Source organism: Monodon monoceros, unplaced genomic scaffold (genome assembly GCF_005190385.1).
Source record: "Monodon monoceros isolate NGI ecotype Baffin Bay Population unplaced genomic scaffold, NGI_Narwhal_1 Super_Scaffold_11, whole genome shotgun sequence".
Taxonomy (NCBI): domain Eukaryota; kingdom Metazoa; phylum Chordata; class Mammalia; order Artiodactyla; family Monodontidae; genus Monodon; species Monodon monoceros.
Genome location: NW_021703767.1, coordinates 491,749 through 507,284, shown reverse-complemented (window position 1 = coordinate 507,284; position 15,536 = coordinate 491,749). Strand labels below are relative to the sequence as shown.

Below are 15,536 nucleotides of genomic sequence, written 5' to 3'. Positions count from 1 at the left end.
TGAACTTAAAGAGACTCACACTGATACACATTATAATCAAACTGTCAAAAGACAAAAACAAAGAGAGAATTTTGAAATCAGCAAGAGAGAAGTGACTCATCATATCCAAGGGATTCTCAATAGGATTACCAGAAGATTTCTCGTCAGAAACTTTGGAGACCAAAGGCAGGGCGTTGATATATTCAAAATGCTAAATGGAAAAAAACCTGTTGCCTGAAAATTCTATATCCAGCCTAACTGTCCCCCAAAAGTGAGGGCAAACTTAAAAACATTCCCAGATAAACAAAAGCTGAAAGAGTCCATTACTGCTAGACCTGCCCTGTAAGAAATGCTCAAGAGGGTCCTGCAGGTGAAATGAAAGGACACTAGACAGTAACTTGAAGTCATATGGAAATATGAAGCTCTCAGTAAAGGTAAATACATGAGCAATTATAAAGCTATTATTATTATAACAATAATTATTGTAACAATAGCATGTAACTCGCTTTTTTTTCTACATGATTTGAAAGACTAATACATTTTTTAAAATTATTAATCTAATATATACCCAAGAGTGGAATTGCTGGGTCATATGGTAGCTGTACTTTTAGTTTTTTGAGAAACCTCCATATTGTTTTCCACAAAGGATGCACCAACTTACATTCCCATCAATAGTGCATGAGGATTCCCTTTTCTTCACATCCTCACCAGCATTTGTTATTTGTGTTTTTTTGATGATAGCCATTCTGACAGGTGTGAGGTGATATCTCATTGTGGTTTTGATTTGCAATTCCCTGATGATTAGCAATGTTGAGCATCTTTTCCTGTGCCTGTTGGCCATTTCCTCTTTGGAAAAATGTCTATTCAGTTCTTCTGCCCATTTTTGTTTTTATAATTGCTTCACAATACCGTGTTAGCTTCTGTTGCACAAAAAAGTGAATCAGCCATATGCACACACGTGTCCCCATATCCCCTCCCTCTTGAGCCTCCCTCCCATCCTCCCTATCCCGCCCCTCTGGGTCATCGCAAAGCACGGAGCCCATCTCGCTGAGCTGTGCTGCTGCTTCCCACCAGCCAATGATTTTACATTTGGTAATGTGTATATGCTGATGCTACTCTCACTTCACCCCAGCTTCACCCTCCCACCCCATGTCCTCACGTCCATTCTCTATACCTACTTCTTTATTCCTGACCTGCAACTATGTTCATCAGTACCTTTTTTGTTTGTTTGTTTAGATTCCATGTATCTGCATTAGCATACGGTATTTTTCTCTTTCTGACTCACTTCACTCTGTAGACAGACTCTAGGTCCATCCATCTCACTACAAATAACTCAATTTCGTTTCTTTTTATGGCTGAGTAATATTCCATTGTATATCTGTGCCACATCTTCTTTATCCATTCGTCTGTTGATGGACATTTAGGTTGGTTCCATGTCCTGGCTATTGTAAATAGTGCTGCAATGAACATTGTGGTGCATGTCTCTTTTTGAATTATGGTTTTCTCAGGGTATATGCCCAGTAGTGGGATTGCTGGGTCATATGGTAGTTCTATTCCTACTTTTTAAAGGAACCTCCATACTGTTTTCCATAGTGGTTGTATCAATTTACATTCCCACCAACAGTGTAGGAGGGTTCCCTTTTCACCATACCCTTTCCAGCATTTATTGTTTATAGCTTTTTTGATAATGGCCATTCTGACTGGTGTGAGGTGATACCTCATTGTAGTTTTGATTTGCATTTCTCTAATAATTAGTGATGTTGAGCATCTTTTCATGTGCCTCTTGGCCATCTGTATGTCTTCCTTGGTGAAATCTGCCCACTTTTTAATTGGGTTGTTTGTGGTTTTGGTGTTGAGTTGTATGAGCTGTTTATATGTGTTGGATATTAACACCTTATTGGTCATATCATTTGCAAATATTCCTTCCCATTCAGTAGGTTGTCTTTTTGTTTTGTGGATGGTTTCCTTCGCTGTGCAAAAGCTTTTAAGTTTAATTAGGTTCCAGTTGTTTAATTTTGGTTTTATTTCCTTTGTTTTAGGAGAGAGAGCCAAAAAAATATTGCTGTGATTTATATCAAAGAGTGTTATGCCCATGTTTTCCTCTAGGAGTTTTATGGAATCTGGTCTTACATTTAGGTATTTAATCCATCTTGAGTTTATTTTTGTATGTAGTGTTAGAGAATGTTCTAGTTTCATTCTTTTACATTTAGCTGTCCAGTTTTCCCAGCACCACTTATTGAAGAGACTGTCTTTTCTCCATTGTATATTCTTGCCTCCTTTGTCATAGATTAACTGACCATACATGCATGGGTTTATGAACTGGGCTGTCTGTTCTTTTCCATTGATCTATGTGTGTGTTTTTGTGCCGGTACCATACTGTTTTGATTACTGTAGCTTTGTAGTATAGTCTGAAGTCAGGGTGCATGATTTTTCCAGCTCTGTTCTTAAAACTAGCATTATTGTAACTCCACATTTTGTTTTCTACATAATTTAAGGGACCAATGCATTAAAAATAACATTTGCTTATGTTTTGGGACACAAAATGTGTAAAGATGTAATTTTGTGACATCAATAAGTGAAAGGGATAGGGAGGGAGCTTTTAAAGTAGCAGATTTTTTTATGTGTTGTTGAAGTTAAACTGGCATAAATTCAAATTATATTGTTATAACTTTAGAATGTTAAATGTAATCCCATGGTAACCATAAAGAAGGTACCAAAAGAATATGCACAAAAGGAAATGAGGGGGCTTCCCTGGTGGTGCAGTGGTTGAGAGTCCGCCTGCCGATGCAGGGGACACGGGATCATGCCCTAGTCCGGGAAGATCCCACATGCTGCGGAGCGGCTAGGCCCGTGAGCCATGGCCGCTGAGCCTGCGCGCCTGGAGCCTGTGCTCCGCAACGGGAGAGGCCACAACAGTGAAAGGCTCGCGTACCACAAAAAAAAAAAAAAAGAAAAAAGAAATGAGGAAGGGATGTAAATGTTTTACAACAAAAATCAGCTGCACACAAAAGAAAACGGTAATGCAGGAAATGAGGAACAAAAAAGCTATAACTACATAGGAAACAAATAGCAAAACTACAGAAGTAAGTCTCTCCTTATCAGTAGTTACTTTAACTGTAAATGGATTAAACTGTCCAAGCAAAAGACAGAGACTGGCAGAATGGATGTTAAAAAAATGAGATCCAACTATATGCTGTCTACAAAAGATTCATTTTAGAACCAAAGACACAAATAGGTTTGAAGTGAATGGATTGAAAATGTTATTCCATGCAAATAGGAACCAAAAGAGAGCAGGCGTAGCTATACTAACACCAGATTAAAATGGGCTTTAAATCAAAAAGAGTTACAAGAGGCAAAGAAGGACATTATATATTAATAAAAAGTTTAAAACAACAAAAATATATTATACTTGTAAACATTTACACAATAATAGGCCATCAAAATTTTAAACCTTAAGAATATGAAACCTTGATCATGCATTGGGAATATGGTTGCCTGGCTCTTGGCATGTTTCCACCCTGCTCACGTTGTTTTGTTTTAACGAAGGTGATATGTGGGAGCCCAGTTATCATGAGTGTGGACTCGGAACCATGCTGCCTGGATTTGGATCTCAGCTATTATCTGAGCACCGAGGACAAGTTACCTGTCTCAGTCTCAGTTTCCTCATCTATGAAATGGGGATTATAATAGCACCAGTGTGCTATCCACAAGGGCTCTTGTGAGGGTTAAAAGAAAAGATGTAGTATAGTGTCTGGTGCAGAGTAATCATAAGACATTTCACTGTCATTTCATCTTTTCTATTTCCTTCAAAGACTTTTTGGTCCATGTTTTACACTCAGTTACTTACTTCTCCTGGACTTTATTTGGGCGTACTCTGTGAGGTGGGATTACTTTATTTCTAATCACATCGTGACCCCTTTTCCCAGCCTTCTCTCAGTGCTCTGAAAAGCAGCCGTCTCATTTCCTCAGTTTTCATATGGTGTTATGCCACTGCTGTGTGGTCTGTTGGCCATTCCAGCACCAAAACCACTAATGCTTTATTACTGTAATTGTATTCCATTATTGCACTTGATAACACAAGTTTCATCACCCTTCATTTTTTATTTTTCTCAGCTACTCTTTTTCTTCCAGGTAAATCTTAGATTCATTTTGTCAACACATAATGGCAAAAAAAAGCAAAAATTTTATTGGAGATTTTAATCAAAATTACATTCAATTATAGATTCAGTTAGAAATAACTGATATTCTTAAATATTGTGTCTCTCATCCAAAAACAAGGTTTGTCTCTCCACTGTATTCCTTAGAAACTTTTTCATAAGTCCTGCACATCCGTAGATTCTTATTAAGTTTATTCCTTGGATTTAAGTTGTTTTTCTTGCTAGTGTAAATAGTTATTTTTCCATTACGTTTTCTAATTGGTTGTTGCTGATAGAAGAAAATCTGTAGATTTTTGTGTATTTTTTTTCTTATAATTGCCTCATTGAATACCCCTTTCTCTCTCCCCTAAACTTTGTTCAATTGGTTTTATTGGATTTTCTAGGTAGGCAGTCCCATCTTGAATAAGGACAGTTTCTATCTCTTCCTTTCCAAGACTTACATTTTGTTTCTGTTTACTGTCTTATTGCATTGGCTTCAAACACAACAGTGAATAATATAATGAGATCAACACTCTTTGTCTTTTTTATTTTTTGTACTCTAATGGTCATTCTTCAAGTGCAGGAGTTTTTAATCCAGAGTCAGTTCCATAGATGGACCCCCCTGAATTAATGAGGACTTTGGTTTCTGTATATGAGTAATCTGTGCATATGTGTCAGGTGAAACTGTCCAGATTCTTAAAGGAGTCTGTGACCCACAAAGATAAGAACACCTATTTACGTTTTGTGTAAAATTTGATAGTGGCTGTTGATTTGAAATTTATATCCTTTATAATATTAATCCAACACCTAAGTTTCTTATGAGGTTTTACTTTTATAATGTTAATCCAACTCCTAAGTCTCTTATGAGGTTTTGACTTGTTTGTTTGTTTGTTTAACCACAAATGGATGTTTGGGGGCTCTTCTAGAGCAATTACACACATACCTCATTTTAATGCACTTCACTTTATTGCACCTTGCAGATGTTTTGGTTTTTACAAATTGAAGGTTTGTGGCAACCCTGCATTGAGCAAGTTTATCAGCGCCATTTTTCCAACCACGTTTGCTCACTTTATGTCTGTCACATTTGGGTAATTCTTGCAATATTTCAGACTTTTTCATTATTATCTTGTTATGGTGATCTATGATCAGCAGTCTTTGATGTTACTACTACAACTCACTAAAGCCTCAGATAATGGCTAGCATTTTTTCTAGCAATAAGGTATTTTTAATTAAGTTATGTACATTGTTTTTTAAGACATAACACTATTGCACACAATAGACTACAGTATAGTGTAAACATAACTTTTACATGCACTGGAAAACCAAAAAAATTCCTTCAACTTCCTTTATTGCAATGTTTGCTCTATTATGGTGGTCTGGAACCAAATCCACAATATCTCTGAGGTATGCCTATACATGATTTTCTTTTTTATATTAATGTGACTTACATTAATATATTACCTAATGTTGCATCATTGTATTTTTAACTAACTTCATCTTAGTACTGGTTTAGTAGTCCTTAACATGCTACTATATTTTATTTTCTAATATCAGTTAGGATTTTTGCAACTGTATTCAAAAGTGATATTTATCTATAGAGTTCCTTTTAGGGATATCTTTTATCAAGTTTTGGTCTTAGGTTTTGCCAAGTTAACAAATGAATTGAAAAGTTTATCTTTTTATGTTCTGAAATAAGTTAAATAGAGTAGTGTTTGTCCTTGAAAATGCAAAAGAACTCACCCAAAAGCTGTTTGGGCCAGAGTCTTTGGAAACGTGTTTCCTTCCAGTGTTTCCATTCCTTCCAAGTCAGAGTCCAGCCAGTTCCTCACCTCCTCTCTAGAGGTGAGACCACTTTCCCAGAAAACGGTCTTTCACGTTTACTAGCTCAAAGCTGCACTTGGTATGCTCTTAAAAACAAACAACAATAAAAACTCTCCTCGTCTATTATTATTTTACTCCTTAAGTTTGTATATTTCTATATTTGTGTTTACATCATTTTTATTCTTGCTTAGACTTGCTAAAATTTTTTCTATTTTATTGGCCTTTTTGAAGAACCAGCTTTCAGATGTATTTATTATTCTACTGTAGGTTTTTTTTCAACCAATTGTTTTTGGGTTTTTTTACCACTTTCTCTCTCTTGCTTTCCTGAGATTTATCTCTTTAAGTATTTTTTGCCCCTATTCTTTAAACACATGCCTAATTTGTTACACTAATTTCTTATTTTATAACATAAAGCATCTGAGGCTAGGTATTTTCCCCCGATTATAGCTTTGGCCTTCTCATATTTGTTTTTAAGTGTACATTGTCATTGTCACTAATTCCTATGTAGTTTTTGCGAGAGTTTTTCAATTTCAAGTGCTTTGTTTTGGGGGGTTTTTTCCTATGTCTTATTAGTGACAATTTTTGCATTGTAGCTCAAAGAATTTTATCTGTAAAATTTCCATTTTTTTAATAAATTAAAGCTTTCTTTGTGGCTTACTCTAGGATTGAATTCTGTAAAATTTTTAAAAGAGTGTGTGTTCCCTACTTGTAGGTTTTGAAAACATAGGTATATATGTAATATGTGGGTGTGTTTTATGCACATTATCCAAATCCTTTATGTTTAGAAAATACATAATCCCTGCTTGTTACTACCAAAGTTTTATAAAACATGACATTCAGATCCTCTGTTTTTTTTAATATGATCTGTCAATAACATAAAAAGATGAGTTAAAGTCTACTTGGTTGCAGTCTGTCAGTTTTTTCTTTGATTTTTCACCAATTGTGCTTTAAGTAATATTGTGTTATGAAATTAGGTACATAAAGATTTATAACTGGACTGCAGCAGCTTTTATCTTTTCCTGGGCCCCATCCCTCATCCTCTGTCTTCAATTCTAGTGTCTCAACAACACTGCCCCGTCTTTCTCTCCGTTTGCATCCATCCCTCCCCACTCCATTTTCTTTACACCATCTGTTGTGACCTTCTACATAAGTGTGACTCATAAACCTCATTGCGATGGGTTTCATTTTTTGACCCAATTTAGGAAAGTTTGTCTTTACAGGAGAATTTAAGCCATACACCTTTATTGTCACAACTGATCTATGTGAAATTTCTGGCTTTTAATTTTATGCTTCAGTTCTTTTCCCTTCATTTTCTATATTTTACTGTACATCTCAAGTTTCTTTGCTTTTCATTTATCTTTATTCATTTCTCTATTGTTTGCAGAAATTCCTTGCAGAATATTTTTAGGAATGGTGTGTGGGTGGCATAGATGTGAACCCATTTACATCTGAGATGTTTATCCTTTTTTTATTTTTAATAGAAGTATAGTTGATTTATGATGTGTTAATTTCTGCTGTATGGCAAAGTGACTCAGTTATACACATACATATATTCTTTTTTATATTCTCTTCCATTATGGTTTATCCCAGGATATTGAATATAGTTCCCTGTGTTATACAGTAGGACCTTGTTGTTTATCCACTCTATACATAATAGTTTGCATCTACTAACCCCAAACTTCCAATCTATCCCTCCCCCATCCCCCATCCCCCTTGGCAACCACTAGTCTGTTCTCTATGTCTGCGAGTCTGTTTCTGTTTCGTAGATAAGTTCATTTGTGTCATATTTTAAGATTCGGTATGTAAGTGATATCATATGGTATTTGTCTTTCTCTGTCTGACTTAACTTCACTTAGTGTGATAATCTCTAGTTGCATCCATGTTGCTTCAAATGGCATTATTTTGTGGGTTTTTATGGCTAATATTCCACTGTATAAATATACCACATCTACTTTATCCATTCATCTGTCAGTGGACATTCAGGTTGCTTCCATGTCTTGGCTATTGTGAATAATGCTGCTATGAACATAGGGGTGCATGTATCTTTTTGAATTAGAGTTTTGTCTGGATATATGCCCAGGAGTGGGATTGCTGGACCATATGGTAGCTCTGTTTTTAGTGTTCTGAGATGTTTATCCTTATACGTGAAAGATAAGTTGGCTGGGGAGACATCCTTGGGTCATTTTATTTTCCTGTCAAAATTCTGAATTATTGTCTCATCTTCTGTCTACAACGTTGTGGAGAAAAAGTTTTATGCCTCTATTAGTGGTCTATTGCTGTGTAATAAAGTACCCAAAACTTAGTGATTTAAAACAATAAACATTTACTATCTTGTAATTTATTCAGGCCAGGAATTCAGGAGAGGCTTCGCTGGGTGGTTCTTGCTCAGGGTCCCTCATGAGGTGCAGTCAGGATATTGGCCACAGCCTCGGTCATCTAAGTCTTGGCTGGGGTGGAGGGTCTGCCCCCACGATGGCTCACTCACCGCTGTCGGCTGTAGGCTTCATCACCTCCCCCATGAGCTTCTGCAAAGGCTGCTTGAGCATCTTCACGCTACAGCAGCCGGCTTCCCCCAGAGTGAGCAAGTGGAGAGGGGCCCAGGCAGAAGGCACCTGCCTCTTACGACCCAGTCGTGGAAGTCACACAGCATCACTTCCACGTTATTCTGTTGGTCATACTGGCCAGAGACCATTCAGAGGGTGAGAGGACTCTGTATGGGCAAGAGTAATTGGGGGCCACCTTGGAGGCTGCCTACCACAGGCCAAAGTGATTTTTCCCTTTGGGTGTTTTCTGTGTTTTGTTGTTGCTATTGTGTTTTTCCCCTGGGTAGATATTTTTAGAATTTTTCATTACATTTGAGAGTAAGATTTTCCACCAGTACACTTTATTATGTGGGCTTCTTTTAATTTATTATGTGTGTTTTTGTGTGTGATGTATGATGTGTGTGTGTGATGTGTGTGTGTGGCGTGTGACGTGTGTGTGGTGTGCTGTGTGTGTGACGTCTGTGTGTGTGTGTGGTGAGTGTGATGCCTGTGTGTGCTGTGTGTGGCGTGTGACATGTGTGTGGTGTGCTGTGTGTGTGATGTGTGTGTGATGTCTGTCTGTGTGTGTGTGTGATGTGTGTGTGTGGCGTGTGAGGTGTGCACATGGAGAACAGTGCCAAGCTGGGCAAGCCTCCCCTCCGTTCTGTCCCCTCTCATCTGTAGCAGACAGGACATGGTGGGCCTTACGGTGCCCTCTCTGTGGGGCAGCGGGGTGAGGGGTAGTGGAGGACAAAGCCGGGCCCGCATCTCAGTGGTCAGCCCTGACTGGCCCCCTGACTAAGGTCCCACGGTGGCCGTCGCCGGTGGCTGATGGCTCTGGACCCTTGGCTCTGGCTGGTGCAGTCCAACTCCCTCTTGGCCTCTGGGTGCTTCTGAGCCCCTGGCCTGCCCCTCACCCCACCTTCTTAGTCCTCACCTCAATTGAGCGTTGCCCCCAGACCTCCCTAAACCAGACTCCTCTCGGCCAGGAGCTTCCTTCCTCTGGCCATTCCCTCAGTCTGGGCACATCCATCACCTCCTGCAGGAAGCCCTCCTGGATTTCCTGATACTCCCACGGGGCTTGCTTTAATCTCAGCAACTGTCGCCACCCTGCGGGGTCATGACCGTTACCTGTAGCCTCACAGCCTCTTGAGCTAACCATGACCCCATGCGGAGGGAGGCAGGACCACGTCCTGTGCACCCCTAACTACGCCAGGAATAACCCCTCTCACCTTAAACCCAAGTGCAAATTCACCTCCTCTCAAAAATGAGAGGTTTCCACAGTGTTGAGGGGCATCACCACGAAAACAGCACCAAAGCGCCCCTGATGCCTCTGCTTCCCTCCAGAGCTCTCCAGGTGCCTCCTTTCGCACCCAGCCATGCGGGGGCCCAGGCTGCCAGCAGAGCCCAAGTCCCCAGCAGGGCTGCATCTTCACCAGGTTCACCCTCCGTTCCAGGGGTGCCAAGTGAACCAGTTTGCAGGGTCCCCACTGGAACAGCAGGGTGACAAGCCCCTTCCTCGCCTTCCCACGAAGGGTTCCCCTTCCCCTCACACCGTGTCCCCACAGCCCAGCCAGCCCACCCCGCCGCACCTCGAGGTCCTCTCGCTGCATTTGTCCGGCAGAGGGTGTGCTCGGCTGCAGAGGCCACAGCATCAGGACCACCTCAGGCCCCGCAGAGACATGCCAGGGCGCGGTGACCTCTCTGCAGAAGGGTCCCCTGCACCCTGTGCAGCCGTCCCACGTCCCTCAGCAAAGCAGGACCTGGAGGCCACTGCCTGCCAGCCCTCCAGGCCTGTCCTCGTCAGCGCCCACGTTCCACGTCCCAGGCCGTCCCCTCCCCCCAGTCAGCATGGCGTCCAGCACCAAGGCGCACCCCGGCCCAGCCTGGGCCTCTCTCCCCTCCCCGGGTGCCCCTCCTCCCAGTCGCCCCCAGCGACCTCTGCCCTGCCCACCGCAGGACCCCCTCTGTCCTCACTGATGCCAATCACTGGCTTTTCAGTTCCCAGGACGCACCTGTCTGCCCAGCGCACCCAGGGTCTGCAGGGCAGGGAGGAGTGGCGAGCGTCCCACCCGGAGCAGAGCCCAAAGCTTGCCGTCTCTGCTCCCAGTCAATGCTTGTGGCCCATCCAGGGCAGGGGGATAGGGGCCCCCTGAGCCCAGCTGCTGGCCGGCCGCGTGTGTGCCGCCCCCACCGTCTGGGGAGTAGGGCTCGGACCGTGCTGGGTGCGCGGGGCACCGTCTGCAGCGCCGCTCTCCCTTGCTGCAGAATGTCGGGGCGCACGGGCGCTGCCAAGATGCTCCCAGGCCCCTGCTCCGCCCTCCTGCTCTGGGGCTTCCTGGGGGCCGTCCACGCTCAGCAGCAGGAGGTCATCAGCCCCAGCACCTCCGAGAGGAACAGCTGCCCAGGTACCACCGGGGTGGGTGCGGCGAGGCCGGGCGAGGCCTGGGCGGGGGCGGGGCGGGCTGCGGGGAGGCGGGGCGGGCTGAGCCCGGCCCCAGCCCGCGCAAGGGCCCCCGGCGCCGCGGTGACTCGTGTGCGTCCCCAGAGAAGGCCGACTGCCCGATCCACGTGTACTTCGTGCTGGACACGTCGGAGAGCATCACCATGCAGTCCCCCACCGACAGCCTGCTCTACCACATGCAGCAGTTCGTGCTGCAGTTCATCAGCCAGCTGCAGGACGAGCTCTACCTGGACCAGGTGGCCCTGAGCTGGCGCTACGGCGGCCTGCACTTCTCCGACCTAGTGGAGGTGTTCAGCCCGCCCGGCAGCGACCGGGCCTCCTTCACCAAGAGCCTGCAGGGCATCAGCTCCTTCCGCCGCGGCACCTTCACCGACTGCATGCTGGCCAACATGACCCAGGAGGTCCGGCGGCACGTGGGCAAGGGGGTGGTCAACTTCGCGGTGATCATCACCGACGGCCACGTCACGGGCAGCCCGTGCGGGGGCATCAAGCTGCAGGCGGAGCGGGCGCGCGAGGAGGGCATCCGGCTCTTCGCGGTGCCGCCCAACCTGAAGCTGAACGAGCAGGGCCTGCGGGACATCGCCAACACGCCGCACGAGCTCTACCGGAACAACTACGCCACCATGCGGCCCGACTCCACCGAGATCGACGAGGACACCATCAACCGCATCATCAAGGTCATGGTGAGTCGCTGGGCCGGGGAGGCCACGCCCACCCGCCAGCAGCAGGGACGTAGCGTGGGGCCCAGAGCCTTGGGATCCGCTCACCCGCGTGGCAGGGGGCAGTCCAGCGCTCCGGGCCTCAGTTTACCCCCTCTGAGTGAGGTGGCTGAAGAGGGTGGGCCCCGGGCAGGGTCCTGTCTACTCCGGTGTTCTGCGTCCCTGCCCAGACTCGGAGCTGCCCGGACTCCAGCTCCCCACTAACCAGGGTTTCTCTCTGGGTCTTTTCCGCAGAAACATGAAGCCTACGGAGAGGTGAGAGCGTTTCCATCCCTGCCGGCCCAGCCGGGAGCTGCTTGGGGCCTCTGACCCAGCAGAGACGATCACCCGCGCCCCACTCCCTGGGGCTCCCGAGGTCTAGGACAATGAGGGGGGCCCGGCCAGGGAGCAAGACCCCTCAGCTCCACGTGGGGCCTGAGACTCGAGTCTGGACAAAGGGATCCTGGCCAAAACCAGGCTGTTTAAACGCAGGAGGTCAGCGTTAGGGTCTACACAGCCAAAAGATGAGGGTCGAGGTTGAGGGTTGCCCTCTGGGCTGACGGGCTCCATCCACCCGAGGGAGGCCAGGAGGAGAAGGCAGGTGGCCAGCTGGGTGCCCAGCACGGGACCTGCAGCACAGGACCTGAAGCCTGAGCTTCCCCAGCACCAGCTCACAGCCCAGGATACTACAAGTGCACCCGTTCCTGGAGCAGCTGCTCAATACCACAGCGATTTAATATGCAAGCACAGGGGGGACTGGCCAGCAGCGATTTAATACTTTCTACTGTTGGTCATTGCTTAATGCAGCCTTGATTTCCAAAACTTGACTAGAGCACTGGTGTGGGCCCCTGAACCCGCCCCTGGTGGGCACAGGGGCCTCCTGGGTACCTCCCAAGTCTGTCCCATCATGCAGCCCCAGCTCAGAGTGGCCCAGTGTCCAGTGGGCCACAGGCTGCGCCCCCTCCCTCCCTCCTGGGACTTGTGGTGCTAGCCTCACGCACTGCCCCTTGCTTCCTGTTTCAGTGCTACAAGGTGAGCTGTCTGGAGATCCCCGGGCCCCCCGGCCCCAAGGGCTACCGCGGACAGAAGGTAAGATGCCCAGACGACCCGAGGGGTCTGTTTCCCAGGAAAGCCCCCAACGTGTCTTAAACTCCAGATTTAGGGCCACTGCACCTCGGATGGACTCACCACTTCTCACCCTGGCAGAACTAAAATTCAGCTTTTATCAGCTGTCTTTTATATGGCATTTTCAGAAAAGTAGGAATACTTTTTAATTAAGATTTGCCCATAAAAGACTCCTGTAAAGTAAACAAACATGCTCAAGTACATAAGGAAACATGCACTCCGTCACTCTTGGTAATATGGTGCTAATTCATACAGGGCGTTCAGTCCTGTCACTTGTTACATAAGTAGGTTTTAAGGGGTTAGGTTGGCCCTGCATTTTCGTAACAACAGAGGTGTAGCAAATGAAATCCTTCCACAATTACTGCCAGGGAATCAGAAACACCAGTGATTCATGTCAAACAGTGTAAAGGCAGGAGAGGGAAAGACACCTCTGAGGACATGAGACAGAGCGTTTGAAACACCGTTACAGGGAAAGTTATTACCAAGTGGCTTCTTTCTAAATTCGGGAGAGGGGTGTCTGCTCGTCTGCCAGGCCGCTGGCCAGATGCATCTGCTACCTCCCCACCTTGATTTATTCCTTTTTCTTTCATCTGCTTTCAGGGCGCCAAGGGCAACATGGGTGAGCCCGGAGAGCCTGGACAGAAGGGGCGACAGGTGAGTACCCTCCACACCCTGTCCCAGCAGCCCCCGCTCCCACGGCTGAGGTTACATCCACGGCCCTTTGCTCTTCCACAGGGAGATCCAGGCATCGAAGGCCCCATTGGATTCCCAGGACCCAAGGCAAGTTGCTGCGGACCCTGCCCGGGGGGCGGGACACATGGGGACAAGCCAAGGGCTCCCTGGCTCCAGGCGGGGCCGGCCGCTGGGGTCAGGATGTGTCTGGCATGGCCCACCGCTCCCACCCCTGCCCCAAGGAAGGGAGGCGCTTCTGCATTTCCAGCGACGTCCCTGGTGGCGCCTCTGCACCCGAGCCTGACGACCACCACCCCACCCCCCATCCCCCCACCTCCCCGTCCCCCCTTCCTCCCCCAGGCCTGCTGGGTCCCAGCACACGCACACTGGTAACGCTGCTTTTCTTTCCTTCCGACCTCAGGGTGTTCCTGGTTTCAAAGGAGAGAAGGTGAGAGTGGACTCTGGGCGGCCAGACCTCACATGGCCCCAACCCTGGCAGCAGTGTCCGGCAGCGAGCCGGGGGTCCGTGCTGGGGCATGGGACCCGGTGTCTTGCTGGTAGTAGCCTTCTGGGGCCGCTCTGGCCTCGTGTTTTGTCCAAGGGTAGACTTGGGCCTAATGCAGTGGCATCTGTGATGTGTCAGCAGCGCTAACTGGCCTCGTTTCCTCCTGTGCAGGGCGAGTTTGGAGCCGAAGGGCGGAAGGTGAGCGGACAGGCGGGCGGGGGCAGGGCGCCTACCTCCCCACTGCTCAGAAGGAAGGAGCATCGGGGCTAACAGGGTCCCTCCTCCCTCTCCTGCAGGGTGCCCCCGGCCTGGCGGGCAAGAACGGGACGGATGGACAGAAGGTAGAGTACGCTGGGGCTCCGTCCCTGGGCGGAGCAAGGGTGCCCGCGAAATGACAACCACGCCCTCGAGACTCTCAGGTCTTTCCAGGGGCCAGGCCTCTGGGCATCTCTGGCCATTGCACACAACCTGTGGCTTGGGTGGCCCGTGGTTGCATCTACCCAGTGGACACAGGACACACGGGAACCTTGCAAGAGCAGAAGTGGACATTTGCCCCTGAAAAGCAGGGCCGGCCTTGCAGGAATCTCCCTGCCTGGCCTGCAGACCCCACGTCTGGCCTGACTGGTGGTTCACACACGTGCACAGGTGCACACAAACAGCACACACACAAATGTCACAGGTGAGCACGCACCATGCATGCACGCACACATGCACACTGCTGGAGGGGACACCACAGGCACTCATGCTCCCGGCTGCAACCCCGGAGACTCTGGACCGCCGCCCTGACAGCCCCTGACGCACACATCCACAGTGGGGTGCCCGGTGCACATAGACCTGGCACCACTGACCTCTGTCGTCGGGGCTTATGTCCTCCGAATCCTGGCCCTGGCGCACCTTCTGCTCCCCTCTTCTCCTTCAGGGCAAGCTGGGGCGCATCGGCCCTCCTGGCTGCAAGGGAGACGCCGGGGATCGGGTGAGCACAGCGTTGAGGCTTTGCCCTGGGAGATGCTGGGCTCCAGGCGGGGGTGGGGAGGGCAGCCACCAGCCCTGCAAGCTGCAGCGGGAAGCCAGTAGCTGGGCTCCTCCCTCCAGCCCCTGCCCCGCCTGTTCCGGAACCCCGCCAGGGTTCAGCCGGGGTTGGGGTCACGACATGACGAATGGCCTCAGGGGCTCCCGGTTCAGGTGGAGGGTGGCTGCTTCCAGAGTCCCGAAGGGCTCCCGGGCCAGCGGCTTGTCCAGTCTGCCCACCCAGGCCGGGGGTCCCGGCAGCCAGTCCAACGATGGGGTGCTGGTCACCCTCCCCCTGGTCAACTGGCCCTGACCCCACAGGGAAAATGCAAGCGCAGCTCCCAGCCAGAGCCCCAGCACAACCCTCTCCCTTCTTGCAGGGCCCGGATGGTTACGTGGGGGAAGCCGGCAGCCCTGGGGAGCCAGGAGATCAAGGCTCCAAGGTAGGCAGCCTGGCCAAGGTGGCGGGCCGGCCAGAGCAGAGGGGGTCGCCAGCCTCCCAGGGGCCTTCTCCCTGCCTGTAGCACTGGGCCGAGACGCCCAGCAGAGAGGCCCTGGCCCTGCAAACCAGGGAGGGGGCCATGGGTGCCCACATGGGGACCTGCT

At 48.2% G+C, this 15,536-nt stretch overlaps 1 protein-coding gene across 2 annotated transcripts in view; it reads left to right on the top strand.

The window, feature by feature from the left end:
* The window catches only part of COL6A2 (collagen type VI alpha 2 chain), a 36,619-nt gene that overhangs the window by 9,429 nt on the left and 11,654 nt on the right, over positions 1-15,536 (top strand). For both annotated transcript variants that reach the window (XM_029214173.1, XM_029214174.1), the window contains exons 2-12: positions 10,727-10,866; positions 11,007-11,605; positions 11,876-11,896; positions 12,644-12,709; positions 13,346-13,399; positions 13,481-13,525; positions 13,839-13,865; positions 14,094-14,120; positions 14,219-14,263; positions 14,842-14,895; positions 15,311-15,373. In XM_029214173.1, coding sequence (XP_029070006.1) covers positions 10,728-10,866; positions 11,007-11,605; positions 11,876-11,896; positions 12,644-12,709; positions 13,346-13,399; positions 13,481-13,525; positions 13,839-13,865; positions 14,094-14,120; positions 14,219-14,263; positions 14,842-14,895; positions 15,311-15,373 — 1,140 coding nt within the window. In that variant the 5' untranslated portion in view covers position 10,727. The remainder of the gene's footprint in view (positions 1-10,726; positions 10,867-11,006; positions 11,606-11,875; positions 11,897-12,643; positions 12,710-13,345; positions 13,400-13,480; positions 13,526-13,838; positions 13,866-14,093; positions 14,121-14,218; positions 14,264-14,841; positions 14,896-15,310; positions 15,374-15,536) is intronic.